Source organism: Hyperoodon ampullatus, assembly GCF_949752795.1.
Source record: "Hyperoodon ampullatus genome assembly, chromosome: 17".
NCBI classification, from domain to species: domain Eukaryota; kingdom Metazoa; phylum Chordata; class Mammalia; order Artiodactyla; family Ziphiidae; genus Hyperoodon; species Hyperoodon ampullatus.
The window spans coordinates 77,214,022-77,232,656 of NC_136930.1; the positions used below are offsets into that span (position 1 = coordinate 77,214,022).

Genomic DNA, 18,635 nt, shown 5'->3' on the forward strand with positions numbered 1-18,635 from the left:
ACACACGTGCCGTAGAAGTGATCACCTGAACCATTTCTCAAAGAGTACAGTGAAGTGGCGTTAGGTGCCTTCATGACCATAACCCTTCACCTTGTAAACAGAAACGGTATCCATGGAACCGTAACTCTCCCTGCCCCCAGCCCTGGCACCACCCATCTGCTTTCTGTCTCTGTAATTTTGACGACTCCAGGTGACTCATGTGAGTGGACTCTGCAGTCTTGTCTTTTTCTGACTGGCTGACTTCACTGAGCATAATGTTGTCCAGTTTCATCCATGGTGGTAGCACCTGTCATAACTGCCTTCCTTTTTAAGGCTGAATGATGTCCCATCGTATGTACAGACCACAGTTTGCTTACTCACACATCCATCCGTGGACACTTGCGTTGCTCCCATGTTTTAGCTATTCTGAATAATGCTGCATTGAACATGGGTGTACAAATATCTGTTTGAGTCCTTGCTTTCAATTGTTATGTGTATACACCCAGAAGTGGAATTGCTGGATCATATGGTAATTATATTTTTAACTTTTTGAGGACCCTCCATACTGTTTTCCACAGCAGTTGTACCATTTTACATTCCCACCAACAGGGCACAAGGGTTCCATTACTCCGCATCCTCACCAGCACTTGTTATTTTCTGTTTTTCTCATAGCAGCCGTCCAGATGGATGTGAGGAGGTATCTGGTTGTAGGTTTGATTTGCATTTCCCTAATGATTAGTGGAGTTGAGCATATTTTTGTGTACTTATTGGCCATTTGAATATCTTCTTTGGAGAAATGTCTATTCAAGTCCTTTGCCCATTATTATTATTATTATTATTTTTTTTTTTTTCGGTATGTGGGCCTCTCACTGTTGTGGCCTCTCCCGTTGCGGAGCACAGTCTCCGGACGCACGGGCTCAGCAGCCATGGCTCACGGGCCCAGCCGCTCCGCGGCATGTGGGATCTTCCCGGACCGGGGCACGAACCCGTGTCCCCTGCATCGGCAGGTGGACTCTCAACCACTGCGCCACCAGGGAAGCCCTCCTTTGCCCATTATTGAATTGGGTTGTTTGTTTTGTTGTTGTTGAGTTTTAGGAATTCTCTATAAATTCTGAATAATAATCAGGTAAATGATTTGCAAATGTTTTCTCCCATTCTGCGGGTTGCCTTTTTACTCTGAGGACAGTGTCTTTGGATAAACAAAATTTTCACATTTTCATAAAGTCTTATTTGTCTTTTTTTCTTCTTTTGTTGCCTGTGCCTTTGGTGTCATACCTAAGAAGTCACTCACTGCCAAGTCAAAAGTCATGCATTCTTTTATTCAATGATTTATTCTAAGTGTTTTATAGTTTTAGGTCTTAAAATTAAATCTTTGAGGGCCTCCCTGGTGGCGCAGTGGTTGAGAGTCCGCCTGCCGATGCAGGGGACACGGGTTCGTGCCCTGGTCTGGGAGGATCCCATATGCCGCGGAGCGGCTGGGCCCGTGAGCCGTGGCCGCTGAGCCTGCGCATCCGGAGCCTGTGTTCCGCAACGGGAGAGGCCACAACAGTGAGAGGCCCATGTACCGCAAAAAAAAAAAAAAAAAAAATTAAATCTTTGAACCACTTTGAGTTAATTTCTGCCTCCCCTGCCTCATGCCAGGCCATCTGCCAGCAGCGTGCCTGGTCCCCAAAGGGCTCAGCCTGGACCCAGAGGCTCAGCTTCATGTCAGGGGGCAGCACTGCCTCAGTCCCTGAAGGATGGACCCCCAAATGTGCCAGGGGCTCTGGCCCCATCTGGCTGCATCTCAGTCCATTCCTAGACTGAAGAGTGCCCAGCAGTCTGACCAGGAGGTGCCTGCTGGCAGCACGAGTGTGACAATCCCTGGGTTTTCAGAACTTCTGGGCACCCCTGTGCTCCCTGACTGGGGTCAGCTGTTTTGACAATAAAATCTGTAATATTACGTGGTCACCCAGGGACCTTGCAGAGCCAGGCTAATAAACAGCAGACAGACTCCTTAAAAACAGGGTAAAGAGAAACACGTTCTGCCATAACAGTGTGGGTGAAGAATATCCCCTGACATGTCAGTAAACAAAGGATGTTGCCGGGACCCACACCCTGCCATGGTGCGTCCTGAGGAGACTCAGGATGAGAAAGCACAGGCTACAGCCTCCAGGTAGCTGAGATGTACGTCAAAGGAGTTTCAGTGAGTCAGACTCCTGCATCTTCCCATACATAGAAAAGCGCTAAATTCCTTAACTTGAGGTGTCTGGTTTTCTTTAATGAACGTAATCTTTTGATGTTCCGACTACCTGATCTTTGTTGCAGAAACTGCTGTGTATCCCGGCCCCTCCCTGACCTCTTTGGAGCAGAACCTCAGAGCCATCTGAGAGGCTGTCCCCCGGGCGCAAGTCCTCGGTTTTGTCTGCCAGAGAAAACATGGTTCTCAGCTTTTCCATTGTGCACTCTTTTCAGTCAACAGCAGGATCAGCAGTTCCCAGCCCAGATCGGCCTGAGGCCACACAGGCCCCAGCCGGTGGCCTTCCCGCCCACATCTTTGTAAATGATCCCTTTGTTACACGCGCCTCACCTCCCCTGCTTCATGTCAGGACTCCCGACCACAGACACACTGTATTTCCACTCCTTTAAGGGTCAAATTTAACATGAATATTTAACAAAGTGCAGAATCAATCAAAATCCACATCCTCGTCCTGAAAAATACTAAGGCATTAAAATGTTTTAGACCAGGTGTGCCTTCTATTTTACATGTTACTGATGTCTGATATTTTAAATCCACCTTTTCTTTCTCATTTTAACCTCTACTTATCACAGTACATGAATATCTCACCCGTTGGAAGTAACTTGGGTTACGTGGTGTGAAATAAAACTCATATTTTATGGCAAGACAAGAAAATTTTAAACAAAAAGTCTCTGCCCTTTGGCCTCCTCTCCCCAGACCCTGAATCATGTATCTGCATTACGCACCGACCAGAACTCCCCAGAGGCAGAAATACCTGCTCAACCGCGAAGAGCGACATTCTCCCAGCATCAACGAGACAACAACTCCTTACAAGAGAACATTCCTCCTCCACCTTGTAGGGGGCACATGACCCACCAGGATGACGCTTAGACCTGGATTGTGGAAACTGTCAATAATACATCATTTGATGTGCAGCCCTCTGTCTCAAAAAACTTATATAAACTGTGTCTTGACTTCTAACCAGGGAACAGTTTCTCAGAGTTTTCTGAGATGTTCTTTCTGGGTTATAATCCTCAAATTTGGCTCAAATCAAATTTTCCATTTCTTTCGCAGATCAACTGATTAATTTTTCATCGATAGTGGTTTACTTCCAACTTTACCTTCTGTCCAAGAATGCCGCAAATTGGCCATGTCTCCTTGGGCACGTGTGAGATTTCTCATTGTAGAAACCTATTTGTGAAAAAGCCAGATCACAGGGGTTGATTTTAAATAGGTTTTGGCTGATGGGTTCCCCAGGCCCTCCTGAGCCTCCTCGACCCCCTCGAACCCCTCAGCCCCAGGCATCCAACGAGCTGCTTTCCACCACTCTAGGTTAGTGTGCCTTGCCCAGAACTTTATATAAATGGGATCAAACAACGTGTGCCCTTTTGTTGTCTGGGTTCTTTCATTCAGCATAATTATTTTGAGATTCATCCATGGCGTTGCAGGTATCAGTAGCTCACTTCTTTTTATCGCTGAGCTGTTTTACATGGTGTGGTTAGACCACAATTGGTTTATCCACCAACTAGTTGATAAACATCTGGTTACCCTCCAGTTCTGGGCTATTACAAATAAAGCTGCTATGACTAGCCAAGTCTCTGCATGGACACATTGCTCTCTGCTGGGTAAATTACCTAGGACTGTGGCTGAACCATCTTACCTTCCCAACAGCTTCATCTAAGAGCTCCCGTGGTTCCACACCTTCACCAACACTTGATGTGGTCAGTGTTTTTATTTTAGGTTTTCTAGTGGGTGTGTAATGTTCTCTCATCAGAGTTTTAATTTTTATTCCCTGATGACTAGTGAAGTTGAGCATCTTTCCATGTGCCATTCACCATCCCTATATCTTCATCGGTGAAGTGTCTGTTCAAAACTTTTGCCCAGGGCTTCCCTGGTGGCGCAGTGGTTGAGAGTCCGCCTGCCTATGCGGGGGACGCGGGTTCTTGCCCCGGTCAGGGAAGATCCCACATGCCGCGGAGCGGCTGGGCCCGTGAGCCATGGCCGCTGAGCCTGCGCGTCCGGAGCCTGTGCCCCGCAACGGGAGAGGCCACAACAGTGAGAGGCCCGCGTAACACAAAAAAAAAAAAAAAAAACAAAAAACTTTTGCCCATTTTCAAACTGGTCTGTTTTCTTTTACTGAGTATTGAGAGTTCTTGGCTTGTGGGATCTTAGTTCCCTGATCAGGAATCGAACCCAGGCCCTCAACAGTGAAAGCACAGACTCCTAACCACTGGACTGCCAGGGAATTCCCATAAATTCTTAATTTTGATGAAATCTAACATCAATTTTTTCTTCTATTGATCATGCTTTTAGTATTATGTCTAAGAAATCTTTGCTTAACCCAAAAATCACAAATACTTTTCTCATATATTTTGTTTTAGATTTTTATGGTTTTAAGATTCCAATTTGATCCATTCTGAGTTCATTTTTGTAACAGTGTGAGGTTCATTTTCTGCATAGAGATATCCAGTGGTTCCAGCATCATTTGTTGAAAGATTAACCCTTGCTGCACTGAATTACTTTTGTGCTTTTATTTGAAATCAAATGACAATACATGCATAGTTCTATTTCTGGACTTCATTGATCTATGTTGACATCAATTCCACATTGTCTTGATTACTATGCATTTACAGTAAGTCTTAAAGTCAGAGAGTGTAAGTCCTCCAAATTTGCTTTTCCTTTTCAAGGTTGTTTTGGTCATTCTTAGTCCTTTGCTTTCTCATAATAATTTTAAAATTAGCTTGTCAGTTTCTTTAAAAAAAGAAACTGCTGGGATTTTGATGGAGTTGCATTGACTATAGTTTGATTCGGAGAGAAATATCTCAACAATATGGTGTTTTCCCATCTATGAACAAGGTCTACCTCTCCATCAATTTAGTTGTTTAATTTCTCACAGCAATGTTTTGTAGTTTTCAGTGTTCAAGTCTTACACATCTTTTGTCAGAATTACTCCTATTTCATGCTTTTGATGCTATTTTTAAATGATCTTTTAAATTTCCATTTCTAATCGTTCATTATTAGAATACAGAAGTACAATTTATTTTTGTATCTTGATCTTATATCCCACAGTCTTGCTAAACTCATTTACTAGTTCTAGCAGCTTTCTTGTAGAGTCTCTGAGATTTTCTACGTAGACAATCATGTCACTGGTGAATAAAAACAGTTTTACTTCTTCCTTTCCAATATGGATGTCTTTTATTTATTTATTATTATTTTTCCCTTACTGACACTGGCTAGAACCTCTAGTACAATGTTGCCTTGTTCCTGATCTTTGGGGAAAAGCATTCAGTCTTTCACCATTAAACATGATATTAGCTGTGGGTATTTCCTAGACGCCTTTTTTCCAGTTAAGGAAGTTCCTTCCTCTTCAATTTTCTGGGAGAGTTTGTATAGAATTGGTATTCTTTTTTTCCTTAAATGTTTGGTAGAATTTCCCAGTGAAGCCATCTGTGACTGGAGCTTGTTTTGTGGGAAGGATTTCAAACCACAAATTCAATTTCTTTCACAGATACAGAGCTATTCAGGTTATCTATTTCTTGGGTGAGCTTTAGTAGTTTTTACCTTTTAAGAAAGTTGTGTCTTTCATCTAGGTTGTTGAATTTATTGATACAAACTTGTTCATAACATTCCCTTTTCATGTTTTTAATATCTGTGGTGATGTCACTTCTCTCATTCCTGATATTGGTAATTTTTATCTTCTCTCTTTTTTTCCTGTTTAGTTTTTCTAGATATTTAGTAATTTTATTGTCTCAAAAAAGTAGCTTTCGGTGTCATTGATTTTTCCCTATTCCTTATTATTTTTCTGTTTTCTATTTCATTGATTCCTGCTCTGATCTTTGTTATTTCTATTCTTCTTCTTACTATGAGTTTCATTTCCTCTTTTTTTTTTCTAGTTCCATAAGATAGCAGCTGAGGTCATTGCTTTGAGACCTTTCTTCTTTTCTAATATAGGTGCTTAATGCTATAAATTTCCTTTTTTTAATTTTAATTTTATTGGAGTATAATTGATTTACAATGTTGTGTTAGTTTCAGGTGTACAGCAAAGTGATTCAGTTATACATATACATACATTCATTCTTTTTTTGTGTGCTGGGGGGGGAACACTGCACAGCTTGTGGGATCTTAGTTCCCTGACCAGGGATTGAACCCGGGCCGTTGGCAGTGAGAGTGCAGAGTCCTAACCACTGGACCACAAGGGAAGTCCCTATTCATTCTTTTTTTTTTTTTTTTTTTTTTTTTTGGTGGTACGCGGGCCTCTCACTGTTGTGGCCTCTCCTGTTGAGGAGCACAGGCTCCGGACGCGCAGGCTCAGCGGCCATGGCTCACGGGCCCAGCCGCTCCGCGGCTTGTGGGATCTTCCCGGACCAGGGCACGAACCCGTGTCCCCTGCATCGGCAGGCAGACTCTCAACCACTGGACCACCAGGGAAGCCCCCTATTCATTCTTTTTTAGATTCTTTTCTCATATAGGTTAGCCCAGAATATTGAGTACAGTTCCCTGTGCTATACAGTAGGTCCTTGTTGATTATTTATCTTATAATTAGTAGTGTGTGTATGTTCATCCCAAGCTCCTGATTTATCCCTCCCCCCATGCCATGTTTCCCCTTTGGTAACCATAAGTTTGTTTTCAATATCTGTAAGTTTGTTTTTGTTTTGTAAATAAGTTCATTGGTTTCATTTTTAAAAATTAGATTCCACATATGAGTGATATACGATATTTGTCTTTCTCTGTCTGATTTACTTCACTTAGTATGATAATCTCTAGGTCCATCCATGTTGCTGCAAATGGCATTATTTTATTCTTTTTTATGGCTGAGTAATATTCCATTGTATATATGTACCACATCTTCTTTATCTAGTCACCTGTGGATAGAGATTTAGGTTGCTTCCATGTCCTGGCTATTGTAAATAGTGCTGCTATGAACATTGAGGTGCATGTATCCTTTTGAATTAGAGTTTTCTCTGGATATATGTCCAGGAGTGGGATTGCTGGATCATATGGTAGCTCTCTTTTTAGTTTTTTAAGGAACCTCCATACTGTTCTCCATAGTGTAGGAGGGTTCCCTTTTCTCCACGCCCTCTCCAGCCTTTATTATTTGTAGGCTTTTTTTTTTTTTTTTGGCGGTACGCGGGCCTCTCACTGTTGTGGCCTCTCCCGTTGCGGAGCACAGGCTCTGGACGCGCAGGCTCAGCGGCCATGGCTCACGGGCCCAGCCGCTCCGCGGCATGTGGGATCTTCCCGGACCGGGGCACGAACCCGTGTCCCCTGCATCGGCAGGCGGACTCTCAACCACTGTGCCACCAGGGAAGCCCTTGCCTTGTAATTTTGAATTGTGAGATCATGTTTGAAAGACTGGGTTTTATCTCTGGGAATCCCGCGAGGCCTTGCGGGCAAGACCCCCAGAGAAGGTTGTGTTCGCTCAGGTCAGGCACAGCCACAGCCCACCTGGGGCCACGCGGGCTTAGTTTCTCCGCATGGGCTTCCCCAGAACGTACAGGCAGAAGATCTGAGGTGACAAATGTCCAGTGGAAAGTTTTTTTTGCATCCAGGGAGGTTCCTTCTGTCAGCATCTGCCCATGCTGGGGTGTCGCTAGTGCACGTGCTCACTAAGCAGAGCCCACTGGGGACACAGGTGTCGTGTGGCACCTGCCTGTGCAGCCCAGGCCCTCGTTCTTGCCCCTGAGGATCTGCTGCAGCCCGAGGTTTTGGGTTTCTAGGGTCAGCAGACTCCTCAGGGAAGTGTCAGCCCCCACGCTGAAGCTGTGCTTCATTTTTCACCCCTGAGCATTTCCTTTTCTTTCTTGTGACCTCAGGTACCTGAGAAGGTGTTTGTTAGTTTTCACCTAGGAGATTTACAGTGGGAGGGTTTTCCGGGGTGTCTGGGTCTGTCATGCTGCTGCCGCTGCGAAGGTGTTGTTGTTTAAGCAGGTGCAGTTGGTGATCCACTCAGAGCCCATCTTGGGGGGGCGGGTGTGCCCATCCCCCAGCTGCTGTGGACTCACACCAGCAGCCTTAGCGAGAGGTGCCCTTGGATGACAGAGCTGCCTGGCTAACAGGTGCCTGGGAGCCGCCTGCCCCCACCCAGGGCAGCCCGTAGTCCACGGCTGCAGCGGGGATATGAGCCTAGACCCCTTGTCGCTGGAGAAACAGCCCTCTGAGGTGAAACTCACAGTCCTGTGACACCCACGGATCAGGCCACGTGTGGTGGGGTTCGCCGAAGCCACACCTTCGCCCAGTGCTTTTCTCACACCCTCTCCTGAGAGCACACCCCCCCGTAAACCAGGTGCACCTGGACCGCCGTCATGGGCTCTGCTTCTGGGGAACTGATCTGAGACAGGTGGGGCCGGGCATGGTCTTGGAAGCATCCTCCACAGCAGGGTTTGGGGTTGGACGCTCACGGCTCACCTCCGGCGGCGGTGGACGTTGTTAGTCCCAGCACCCACAGCAGGACTGGTGCTCAGACCGTATGTGGTGAAACGTGCCGCACACGGGTCGGGGGAGGGCTCAGGTACCATGGCGGGGGCGTGGCCCAAACCGTGTGCCCCGAATCCACATGCTGCAGGGCTGACTCCTGGACCTCAGGATGGGACTGTGTCTGGAGATGGCATCTTTAAAGAGGTGATCAAGGTACATAAGGTCATGAGGGTGGGGCCCCAACTCAATCCGACAGGTGTCCTCACAAGAAGAGGAGGTCGGGACATGGACACGCACAGAGGACGGCCCCATGAGGACTCAGAGAGAAGACGGCCATCCACATGCCAAGGAGGGAGGCCTCAGGAGGAACCAGCCCTGCCGCCTGTTTTTTTTTTGGTTGCGCTGCGCTGCTTGTGGGATCTTAGTTCCCCGACCAGGGATCGAACCCGGGCCCTCAGCAGTGAGAGCGTGGAATCCTAATCACTGGACCGCCAGGGAATTCCCATCCCTCCCTGCTGACAAGTTGATCGCAGACTTCGGCTTCCAGAACCGAGAAGTACATTTCTGTCATTTAAAAGCCCCTATCCTGTGGTATTTGTTGCGGCAGCCCTGGAAGCAAGAATGTGATGTGGGGTCTCCGGCGAGGCCCCAAAGGAGAGCCCCAGCTCTGAAGTGAGGACAGAGCATGTGCGGACTCCACAGAGCTGTTCCTAGAGTGCTCCTGGGGCTGGGGGGCTGCACACCTGACCACAGGACATGGGTGACCGTGCGACCACAGCTCCCGTCAGGAGCTGGTGCCCTGAGACCCACCGACACACAGCTGGCGGGCTGGGCGAGGGCTTAGAGTAAGGGGGAGTGGACGCCAGGCCCTGGCTCACGTAGAGCCAGAGGGCTACACGAGCAGGTGGCCCACACCGCCATGTCTCCCACTGCTGCCAGACCACAGCCTTGCAGAGGGTCCCCACGAGGGCACGGAGGAGGAGGCCTGGCCGGGTGCACCGTGGCACGTGCGGTGTGTCGGGCTGCACACAGGCACAGCCCCACTCGGGGCTGCCGACAGCAGCTGGGGTAACCCCTGGCTGGAGCTTCTGCAGTGCACTGGGTAACCCCCGGAGTGGAGAGGACAGCGGCTCCCGGGCGGCCAGGAGGAATGGCCGGGCCGGCTGGGCAGGGCCCGAGAGCAGCAGGGGTGGAAGATGGGAAAGAGGTGCTGGCGGCCACGGGAGTGGGCCACCCACGGACCGCAGGACCTGCCCAGCGGGTGCTGGACTCACAACCGCGCTGGCCCCGCAAGCACAGGCTGGTGACACACCCCCTCCCAGCCTGGCCCGAGGCCAACCAGCAACAAGAGGGAGAGGGATCACCTCAGCTTGGCTGCCTTTGCCTCTCAGCCTACCTGTGGGTTCCTGCAAAGCATCACCTTGGACCTCAGAGCCCTCTTCCGGCCAGGGGGTACCACAGGGGTCCAGGCCTACAGGGCACCACGCCCTCCAGAAGCTGCCGGCCTGGCAGAATGTTGGACGGTCTCATAAGGAAGTAGCTGACACCCTGAGGGACTGTAGCACCGTCCTTCCGGATGTGGGCATGACCTTGAGTCAATGACCCCAGAAGGCGGCCCACCGGGTCTGGGAACCCAGGAGCGGAAGCGGAAGCGGCCCACCCCCAACAGGCTCCGGGACCTGCTGGGGCGCAGGTGCTTCTTGTTGCTGCAACTTCAGGCTGTGAGACCCTCGCGGTCCTGGTCGGCAAAGGAAAACACGGCCGCCCGGGGCGTGGCGGGAGCGTCCCACTCAACTCACAGCCACGGCTACCACCTGGCCAGGCGACTGCTCGTTGCAGTAGACCAGCAGGCCAGGCGGGCACCATCCTGGCCGGGAGGACCCTGACCACCCATGGAGGCAGGGCTGCTGCCCCGGGCATCTTGGTATTTCCACGCCCAGGTTTAACTGCAAGTGGGCAAGAGAGCAGAGCCCGACAAGGGCTCGGTAACCAGGACTTTAGACCCCCAAGGATGAGAGGCCACCCCCTGGGGCAAAGCAGGGAGATGGCATCGGTCAGGGCCTCGTGGCCTCAGAGCCAGCGGCTCACCGGGGCTGTGGTTTGCCCCACTCACCCTCCTCCACCGGCCGCCGCTCAGGCTTGTGACCGCATCCTTCTCCGCAGGGTTACCCTTGGCCGACACGGACCAACTTACCCAGGGGTCACGCTGCCTCTCCCACACAGTCAATGACCGACTGAAGGGCATGTTAAGACCCCCGTCTCAGACGTAAGCGCCAATCACAAACCCAGCCTGAGGGGCTGGGCCGAGGGACAGGTCACCACCTGGGCTGAGCAGGCCCCAGCTGGCCCAGCCTCCACCTCGCCCTACGCTCTGGATCACTCAGCCTGGGTTTCTCTGAGGGGTGCAGCCCCCGGCCAGCGCCTTCACGAGGCCCCGCTCTTCTGCCCTAGGCCAGGACACAGTGGCCGAGCTCAGAGCCTGGGGCTGCAGCACCCCCTTAGCCCAACACACAAGCTGACCTCAGGACAAAAAGTGAGACACGACCCGCGGGAAAGTTGGAATTGCTTTTATTGGGGCGAGCGCCGCAGGCCCGCCGTGGTCGGGTTAGTGTTCTGTCCTCAGAGGCAGCAGAAGCCTGGGCCTCCACCCGCCACCTACCTGGGTTAGTGGGACATGCAAAGCTCAGTCGGAGAGCAGAGGCGGGGGCGGAAGCCACCAGGGCCCGGGGCCGGCTGGAACAGGACTGGTGGCACCGGGCTGGGCTGCCTTGTCCCCAGGCCCAACACAGGGGTTGAGGCGCCCTGGGAGAGGCAGGCAGGCAGCACCCAGGGTGGGGTTCCACAGGTTCCAGGGGACACTGGGCCCACGGAGGGGAAGAGGCCTGCAGAAGCCCAGTCATGCCCGGCCGGCACGCCCGAGAGCTGGGCAGTGGTGAGCCTTTCACCAGGAGGGTCTGTCTCCCACCCCAGGTGTGGGTCCTCGGGGCCTGGGGTGCGCAGGGGGACACAGAAGGCACTTACTGGGGAGCTGAGGCTGGAAGGCTGAAGCCAGAGGCGTGGGGTCTCGGGCACAGGTTGGGGGCTGGGAATGGAGCCGGGAACAGGCTGGGGCCTGGCCCGGGCCAGCTGGGTCTGCAGACTGGACCCTCATCTTCCCATGGGGAAGGGGCTTCCCTGGGCAACCTAGAAGAGATGGCTGACCCAGGACTCCCTCCCTCCCTCCCCAGCAAGGCCCACCGAGCAAGCAGGTCAGTCCCAGCAACAGGAGAAAACGCTGGCGCTGATGGCCCTGCTACTGGCGGGGCCGATGCCCGTAGTCCGAGCAGGTGGCTGGGAGTTGGGTGGGGCCGGCCTACAGGGCTGGGGGAACCTCGCCCAGATGGAACCCCCCTGGGGAGATGAGAGGGCTGAGTTGGGGGCCCAGCTCTGGACCCTCCAAGGCACCTGGCTGTGGTGAGGGGCAGGTAAAGAGGAGCAGGGAGACCTGGGGTGGGGGTGGGGGGCGCGAGGTGGTCAGTGGGGCTGGACTGGCCCCGGCCCCCGAGAGACAGGCTGTCTGGACAAGAGATATATATTAATGGGTTAGTCTGTACTTTTTGGTTAAACTTTAGGCACCGCTTGGGAGGAAGACACCTTGAAACATTAAAGATCCCAGCGCCTGGGCGGGGAGTCTGGCCACATGCAGAGCGGGAGGCGGGGTGCAGGAAGGGGTCAGGCGGCCGCGGACTCGGGGCCCCCCGGGGGGAGCGCGGGCCCTGAGGCGTAGCGGCGGCCGTAGCCCGAGGACGAGTAGGACGAGGAGGAGAAGGTCATGGAGAAGCCGGAGCCGGTGGCATCGAAGCTGCCGCGACGGGACCCAGCCCGGGAGCCGGTGCGCGAGCTGGAGCGCGAGCCGGCCGCGGAGCCAGAGCCGCTGACACTGTAGGGGCTGTAGTAGCCCTTGCTGGACTGGGCGGCAGCCTCCAGCAGCCGCAGGCCCGTGCCCTCCTCCACCATGCTGCGGTCCAGCGCGTCCTTGTAGGAGATCTTGAGCTTGGTCTTGGGGCAGGTGAGGTACTTGGAGTAGGCGCTAACGTCGCGCAGCTTCTGGGCGGTGCGGGCATCCACCGTGCCGCGCTGCAGGGCCTCGTCCAGGGCCACGCGGCCTGGCGTGTCGGGCTCGATCAGGCCGCCCGTCAGGTACTGCACCTCCAGGAAGCGCTGCCCCGCCTCGTAGTAGAGCCAGCCCTTCTTCAGGGCCTGGGCGGCCGACATCTTGGTCTTGGTGCGCGGGTCCTCGAAGCCGCAGAAGGCCTTCTGGGCCAGGTTGATGCGGTCCACCATGATCTTGTCCACCAGGCCCTTGTTGACGGCGTCGGTGACGGGGAAGCGCTCACCGGTGCTGGGGTCGATGATGCCCCCGGTGCAGGCCTGTGCCTCCAGCAAACGCTGCCCGGTGATGTTGTCCACCAGGCTGCGGTGCATGGCCTCCGTGATAGACACCTTCTCCAGCGTCTCCGTGTCCAGGATTCCAGCCACGGGGCCCGTCTCCTCAGTGGGGTCGGACCAGGAGGCCAGCTGGGTCCTGGAGACAGCGGGGCTGATAGGGTAGGAAGAGGAGGACCCCACGGAGGACGAGCGTGAGCGGAAGCCACCGGCGTTGCCTGAGAGCATGTCGGCGAGCTCGGCGATGGAGAGCGTGCCGGCGCGGTACTGGTCCAGCGCAGAGCGGTCGATGAGGCTCTTGGCGATGGCCTCGTCGATGTCGTACTGGCGGCCCGAGCGGCGGTCGATGATCATGGACTTGACCACGCCGTCCGATGAGGAGATGGTGATCTCCTCCCACTCACACTCCTGCTCAGACAGCTCCAGATAGGTCTGGTGGTCGATAAGGCCCTTGCGGTAGGCCTCGTACACCGACATCTCCTTGCCTGTCTCCGGATCCACGATGACCACACGCCGCTTGCGCACCGAGGACTTAGAGGACGTCTTCCGCTCCCGCTTCTTCTCCTTCAGCGGCAGGAGCCGCAGCCCCGTCTGGGGGTCAGTGACGCAGCGCTCCATCAGCTGCAGGTAGGTGAGGTTCTCCTCCGTGTTGGGGTCAAAGAAGCCCTTGGTGTCGTCCGAGGGGTCGGTCAGGATCTCATTCATCTCCTCGTCAAAGAGGCCGCGCTGGTAGGCCACGTCCACGGGCAGGCGGTGGCTCTCCTCGGGGTCGATGATGCCGCCCGTGGCGATCTGGGCCTCCAGCAGCCGGATGCCGTGGTCCTTCAGGATCAGACCTTTCTTCATGGCCTGGAAGAGGGAGATGAGCTTCCCGGAGTAGGGGTCCTTGTAGCCGGTCACGGCGCGCTCGGCCGACAGCAGCTTGTCCTTAAACTCGGGACCGACAATGCCCAGGCGCACAGCCTCCTCCACGGTTAGCTTGAGCCCCTTGATGGGGTCGATGACGTAGCCGGTGGCCGCCTGCGCCTCCAGGAGCTCGAAGGCCGTGCCGGGGCGGATGATGCCCTTCTTCATGGCCTGGTACACCGACAGCCGCTCCTTGGTGGCATCGACGACGACGCCGGCGATGCTGCTGGTGCCCTCGAGGAACGTCTGCAGGTTCTTGGAGACCTCCTCGATGGAGGTCAGGCCCTCCTGCAGCCGCAGCGCCGTGGCCTCATCCATGACCTGCGAGCGCACCAGCTCCTCCACCGTGATCTGCTTGCGCAGGCCGCGGAAGGTCAGCTTGCGGGCGTCCGCGAGTGGCAGGAGGAGCAGGCCGCTGGCCTCGTCACGGCGGCACCGCCGGAGCAGCTGCGTGTAGCTGAGGCGCTCGTCCGTGGAGGGGTCCACGTAGCTGCGCACCTCGCTGGGCTCTGACAGCTGGTCGTGCGTCTCCTTGTCGAGGTAGCCGCGCTGGTAGGCCACCTCCAGCGGGAGGTGGAAGCCTAGGCGCGGGTCGATGATGCCGCCCGTGGCCAGCTGAGCGTCCAGCAGCCGCAGGGCCTCCTCGGTGGGGATCAGGTCCTTCTTCATGGCCTGGAAGAGCGAGATGGTCTGCTCCGTGTAGGGGTCACGGTAGCCGGTCACGGCCCGCTCAGCCGACAGCAGCCGGTCGTGCAGCTCGGGGCCCACCAGGCCCTTCCGCACGGCCTCGTCCACAGCCAGCCGCTCGCCCTTCACCGGGTCCAGCAGGAAGCCCGTGGCCGCTTGTGCCTCCAGCAGCTGGCGGGCCACCTCAGCACTCAGCTGCCCCTTCTTGAGGGCCTGGTAGATGGTCAGCGTCTGCCTGGAGCTGGGTCGGTAGATGCCGGCCACACAGCCCGTGCCGTAGAGGTAGTGCCAGGCGGACTCGGCCTCCAGCACCTCGTGGAGGCTCTTGGCGCCCTCCCGGAGCAGGCTGTAGGACTCGCGGGAGATGACCCGGGCCTCGTACAGGTTCTCGGCAGTGAGGCGGCGGCCGGCGTGATCATAGGAAGCCAGGTTCTGCTGGCGGACTATCTCGGTCTTCTCGATTATCTCGATGATGATGATGATCATACGCTCCTTGGTCACGCGGCCGGCCTGGAAGTCAGCCATCAGCTGGGCCCGCTGCTCCTGGGGGATCAGGTCCGACTGCATCACCTCCCACAGGGACATGGTGGAGCCACTGTGGCCACCGCTCGCAGGGATGTCGATCTGTGTCTCCTCGAAGGCCCTCCGGGTCTCCTCCTCGGTGTACACCCGCGTGGTCTCCACCACCTCTGCCTTCTCTGCCCCTCTCAGCGGCAGGAGCCGCAGGCCCGTCTCGGGGTCCTCCACGCAGCGCTCCAGCAGCTGCAGGTAGGTGAGGTTCTCGTGCGTGTTGGGGTCGAAGAAGCCCTTGGTGTCATCGCTGGGGTCCTGCAGGATGCGGTTCATCTCCTCGTCGAAGTAGCCGCGCTGGTAGGCCACGTCCACGGGCAGGCGGTGGCTGTGCACGGGGTCGATGATGCCGCCCGTGGCGATCTGGGCCTCCAGCAGGCGGATGCCGTGCTCCCTGAGGACCAGGCCCTTCTTCATGGCCTGGAAGAGAGAGATGGTGCTGCCCGAGTAGGGATCCTTGTAGCCGGTCACGGCCTTCTCAGCCGACAGCAGCTTCTCGTGCAGCTCGGGGCCCACGACACCGGCCTTCACGGCCTCGTGCACATACAGACGCTGGTTCCGCACAGGGTCCACCAGAAAGCCAGTGGCTGCCTGGGCCTCAAGCAGGAGAGTGGCGGTGCTGGGCCTGAGCAGGCCGCGTCGCATGGCCTCGTAGATGGTCACCTTCTCCTTGGAGTCCTCCAGGTAGATGCCAGCAAGGCAGCCGCTCCCCTGGAGGAGTGTCCGCACCGAGTCCAGCTCCGAAAGGTCCTTGACCGATGTCTTGCCGTCCTTGAGCTGCTCATACTGGTTGCTGTTGAGGACCCCGGCGGCCAGGAGCTCGCTGGCCGGCACAGGGGCTCGGAGGCCACTGAAAGAGAGCCTCTCCCGCCGCACGGTCTCTACTTCCTCCACGATGGTGATGAGGATCTTGATGATCTTCTCCACGGTGACCTTGCCCGTGCGGAACTGCCGCAGCAACTCCTGCCGCTGCTCGGCCGTGAAGTACTCGGAGCTGATGAGCTCCCACACCGTCACCGTCCTGCCCTGGAAGCTGCCCACGGGGACCTCGACGGTGGCCTTCTGGAAGGCTTCACGGGCCTGGAGCTCAGAGTAGAGCTCCTGCTGCCGGGCCCGGGCAGCCTCCTCCGAGAGCGGCAGCAGGCTCAGCCCCGTCAGCTGGTCGGGGCGGCACTGCTGCTGGAGGTGGCTGTAGGTGACTGGCTGCCACGTACGGGGTTCATAGTAGGTCTTGGCGTTGTCCTGGGGTGCCGAAAGGGCGGTGCTGGTCTCCTTATCCAGGTAGCCCCGGGCATAGGCGACGTCCAGGGGCACACGGTGGCTCTTGCTGGGGTCCACGATGCCACCCGTGGACAGCTGGGCGTCCAGCAGACGCAGGCCCTGCTCCCTGGGGATGAGACCCTTCTTCAGGGCCTGGAACAGGGACACGCTCTGCCCTGAGTACGGGTCCTTGTAGCCTGTCACAGCCTTCTCGGCCGACAGCAGCTTCTCGTGTAGCTCGGGCCCCACAAGGCCGGCGCGCACCGCCTCGTCCACGGTCAGCCGTGCGCTGGTGGTGGGGTCGATGATGTGCCCGGTGCCGGCCTGGGCCTCCAGCAGGGCCACAGCCGCCTCTGGCTGCAGCAAATCTTTCCTCAGGGCCTCGTAGATGCTCAGCTTCTGCCCTGACTCCTCTAGCCACACCCCCGCGATGACGCCGGAGCCCCGCAGGGCCTGCCGCACGGCTTCCGCCTCGGCTACCTCCTGCACGGAGCGCTCGCCCCGCTGCAGCTGGCGCAGGAGCTCCCGGTCAATGACCCTGCTCTCGAGCAGCTCCGCAGCGGGGACCAGGGCGCGCAGGCCCTCGAAGCACAGCTGGCCCTTCTGCTCGTGTTCCTCGACCACCGTGATGACGATCCTGATGATCTTCTCCACGGTGACCTTGCCCGTGCGGAACTGCCGCAGCAGGTCCCTTCGCTGCTCGGCCGTGAAGTACTCGGAGTTGATGAGCTCCCAGATGGTCACCGTCCTGCCCTGGAACCTGCCGAACGGCGCGGACACCGTGGCCTTCTCAAACACGTCCCGGGCCTCTGAGTCAGTGTAGACCAGCTCGCCACCCTTGGCAGCCTGGTCCGTGAGTGGCAGGAGCTGCAGGCCCGTCTCGGGGTCCTCCACGCAGCGCTCCAGCAGCTGCAGGTAGGTGAGGTTCTCGTGCGTGTTGGGGTCGAAGAAGCCCTTGGTGTCGTCGCTGGGGTCCTGCAGGATGCGGTTCATCTCCTCGTCGAAGTAGCCGCGCTGGTAGGCCACGTCCACGGGCAGGCGGTGGCTGTGCACGGGGTCGATGATGCCGCCCGTGGCGATCTGGGCCTCCAGCAGGCGGATGCCATGCTCCCGGACGATGAGGTCCTTCTTCATGGCCTGGAAGAGGGAGATCTGCTCCCCGGTGTAGGGGTCCTTGTAGCCAGTGACGGCGCGCTCGGCCGACAGCAGCTTGTGATGCAGCTCAGGGCCCACGACGCCCTCCTTCACGGCCTCGTTGACGGCCAGCCGCCTGTTCCGCACGGGGTCCAGTAGGAAGCCTGAGGCCGCCTGGGCCTCAAGCAGGATGAGGGCTGTGCCCGGGCTCAGCAGTTGCCTCCTCAGGGCTGCGTAGATGGTCAGCTTCTCGTCAGCAGGCTTCAGCAGCAACCCGGCAATGCTGCTGCGGCCCTGCAGGTAGCGGCGCACGTCCTCCCGCTGAGCGAGCTCAGCCACCGTGGTGTGGCCCTGCGCCAGCCGCTGGAGCTCCTCTGCGCTCAGGATGCCCACCTCCTGCAGCCGCTGGGCTGGCACCTTCTGCCGCAGGCCGTCGAAGGCATGCTCAGGCTCTGCCACCGCGGCTGGGCCATCGGCTGCGTCCTGGCCGTTGGGCAGGGCTCTGGCGGCCGTGGCCTGGGAGGAAGCGATCTCCTCTGAGTGTGCCGGCGTAGCCCGGCGCTCCTCCTCCAGGTGCTGCAGCCGCTCACGTAGCCTCTGGTTCTCCTCCGCCAGCAGCTTCTCCTGCTGCTGCCGCTGCTGCTCCAGGCGCTGCAGCTCCTCTTGCTTGCGCCGCACCCCCTCCTCGGCCTCGTGCTGCCGCCGCCGGGCCTCCTCCATGCTGGCCACCAGCTGCTGCTTCTCCTGCTGCATCTCCTGCTGCTGCCGCTGCTGCTCCTCGCGCAGCTGCTGCGCCTTGGCCACCTCGTCCTGGAAGAGCCGCTCCAGCTTGGCCTTCTCCTGCTCGATGAAGTGCTCCCGCTGCAGCAGGCTGTCCTTCTCGGAGAGGAAGCTCTGCTGTAGGGCCTGGGTCTCCTGCAGCAGCTGCTCCTGCCGCACCGCCTGCATCTGTGAAGGGGGAAGGGGGCGGTCAGGGACACGCGGGCCCCCGGGAGCACCTGCCTGAGAGCAGACCCCGCCCCAGATCCCTGCCCGTGCGCGG

The 18,635-nt window shown here is 56.5% G+C and overlaps 1 protein-coding gene across 1 annotated transcript in view; it reads right to left on the reverse strand.

The window, feature by feature from the left end:
- Positions 1–11,163: 11,163 nt before the first annotated feature.
- PLEC (plectin) overlaps positions 11,164–18,635 on the reverse strand; it is a gene marked incomplete at its 5' end in the record, with an annotated part of 35,318 nt that continues 27,846 nt past the window's right edge. The window contains one exon of the mRNA XM_079722173.1: positions 11,164–18,541. Coding sequence (XP_079578299.1) covers positions 12,323–18,541 — 6,219 coding nt within the window. The 3' untranslated portion in view covers positions 11,164–12,322. The remainder of the gene's footprint in view (positions 18,542–18,635) is intronic.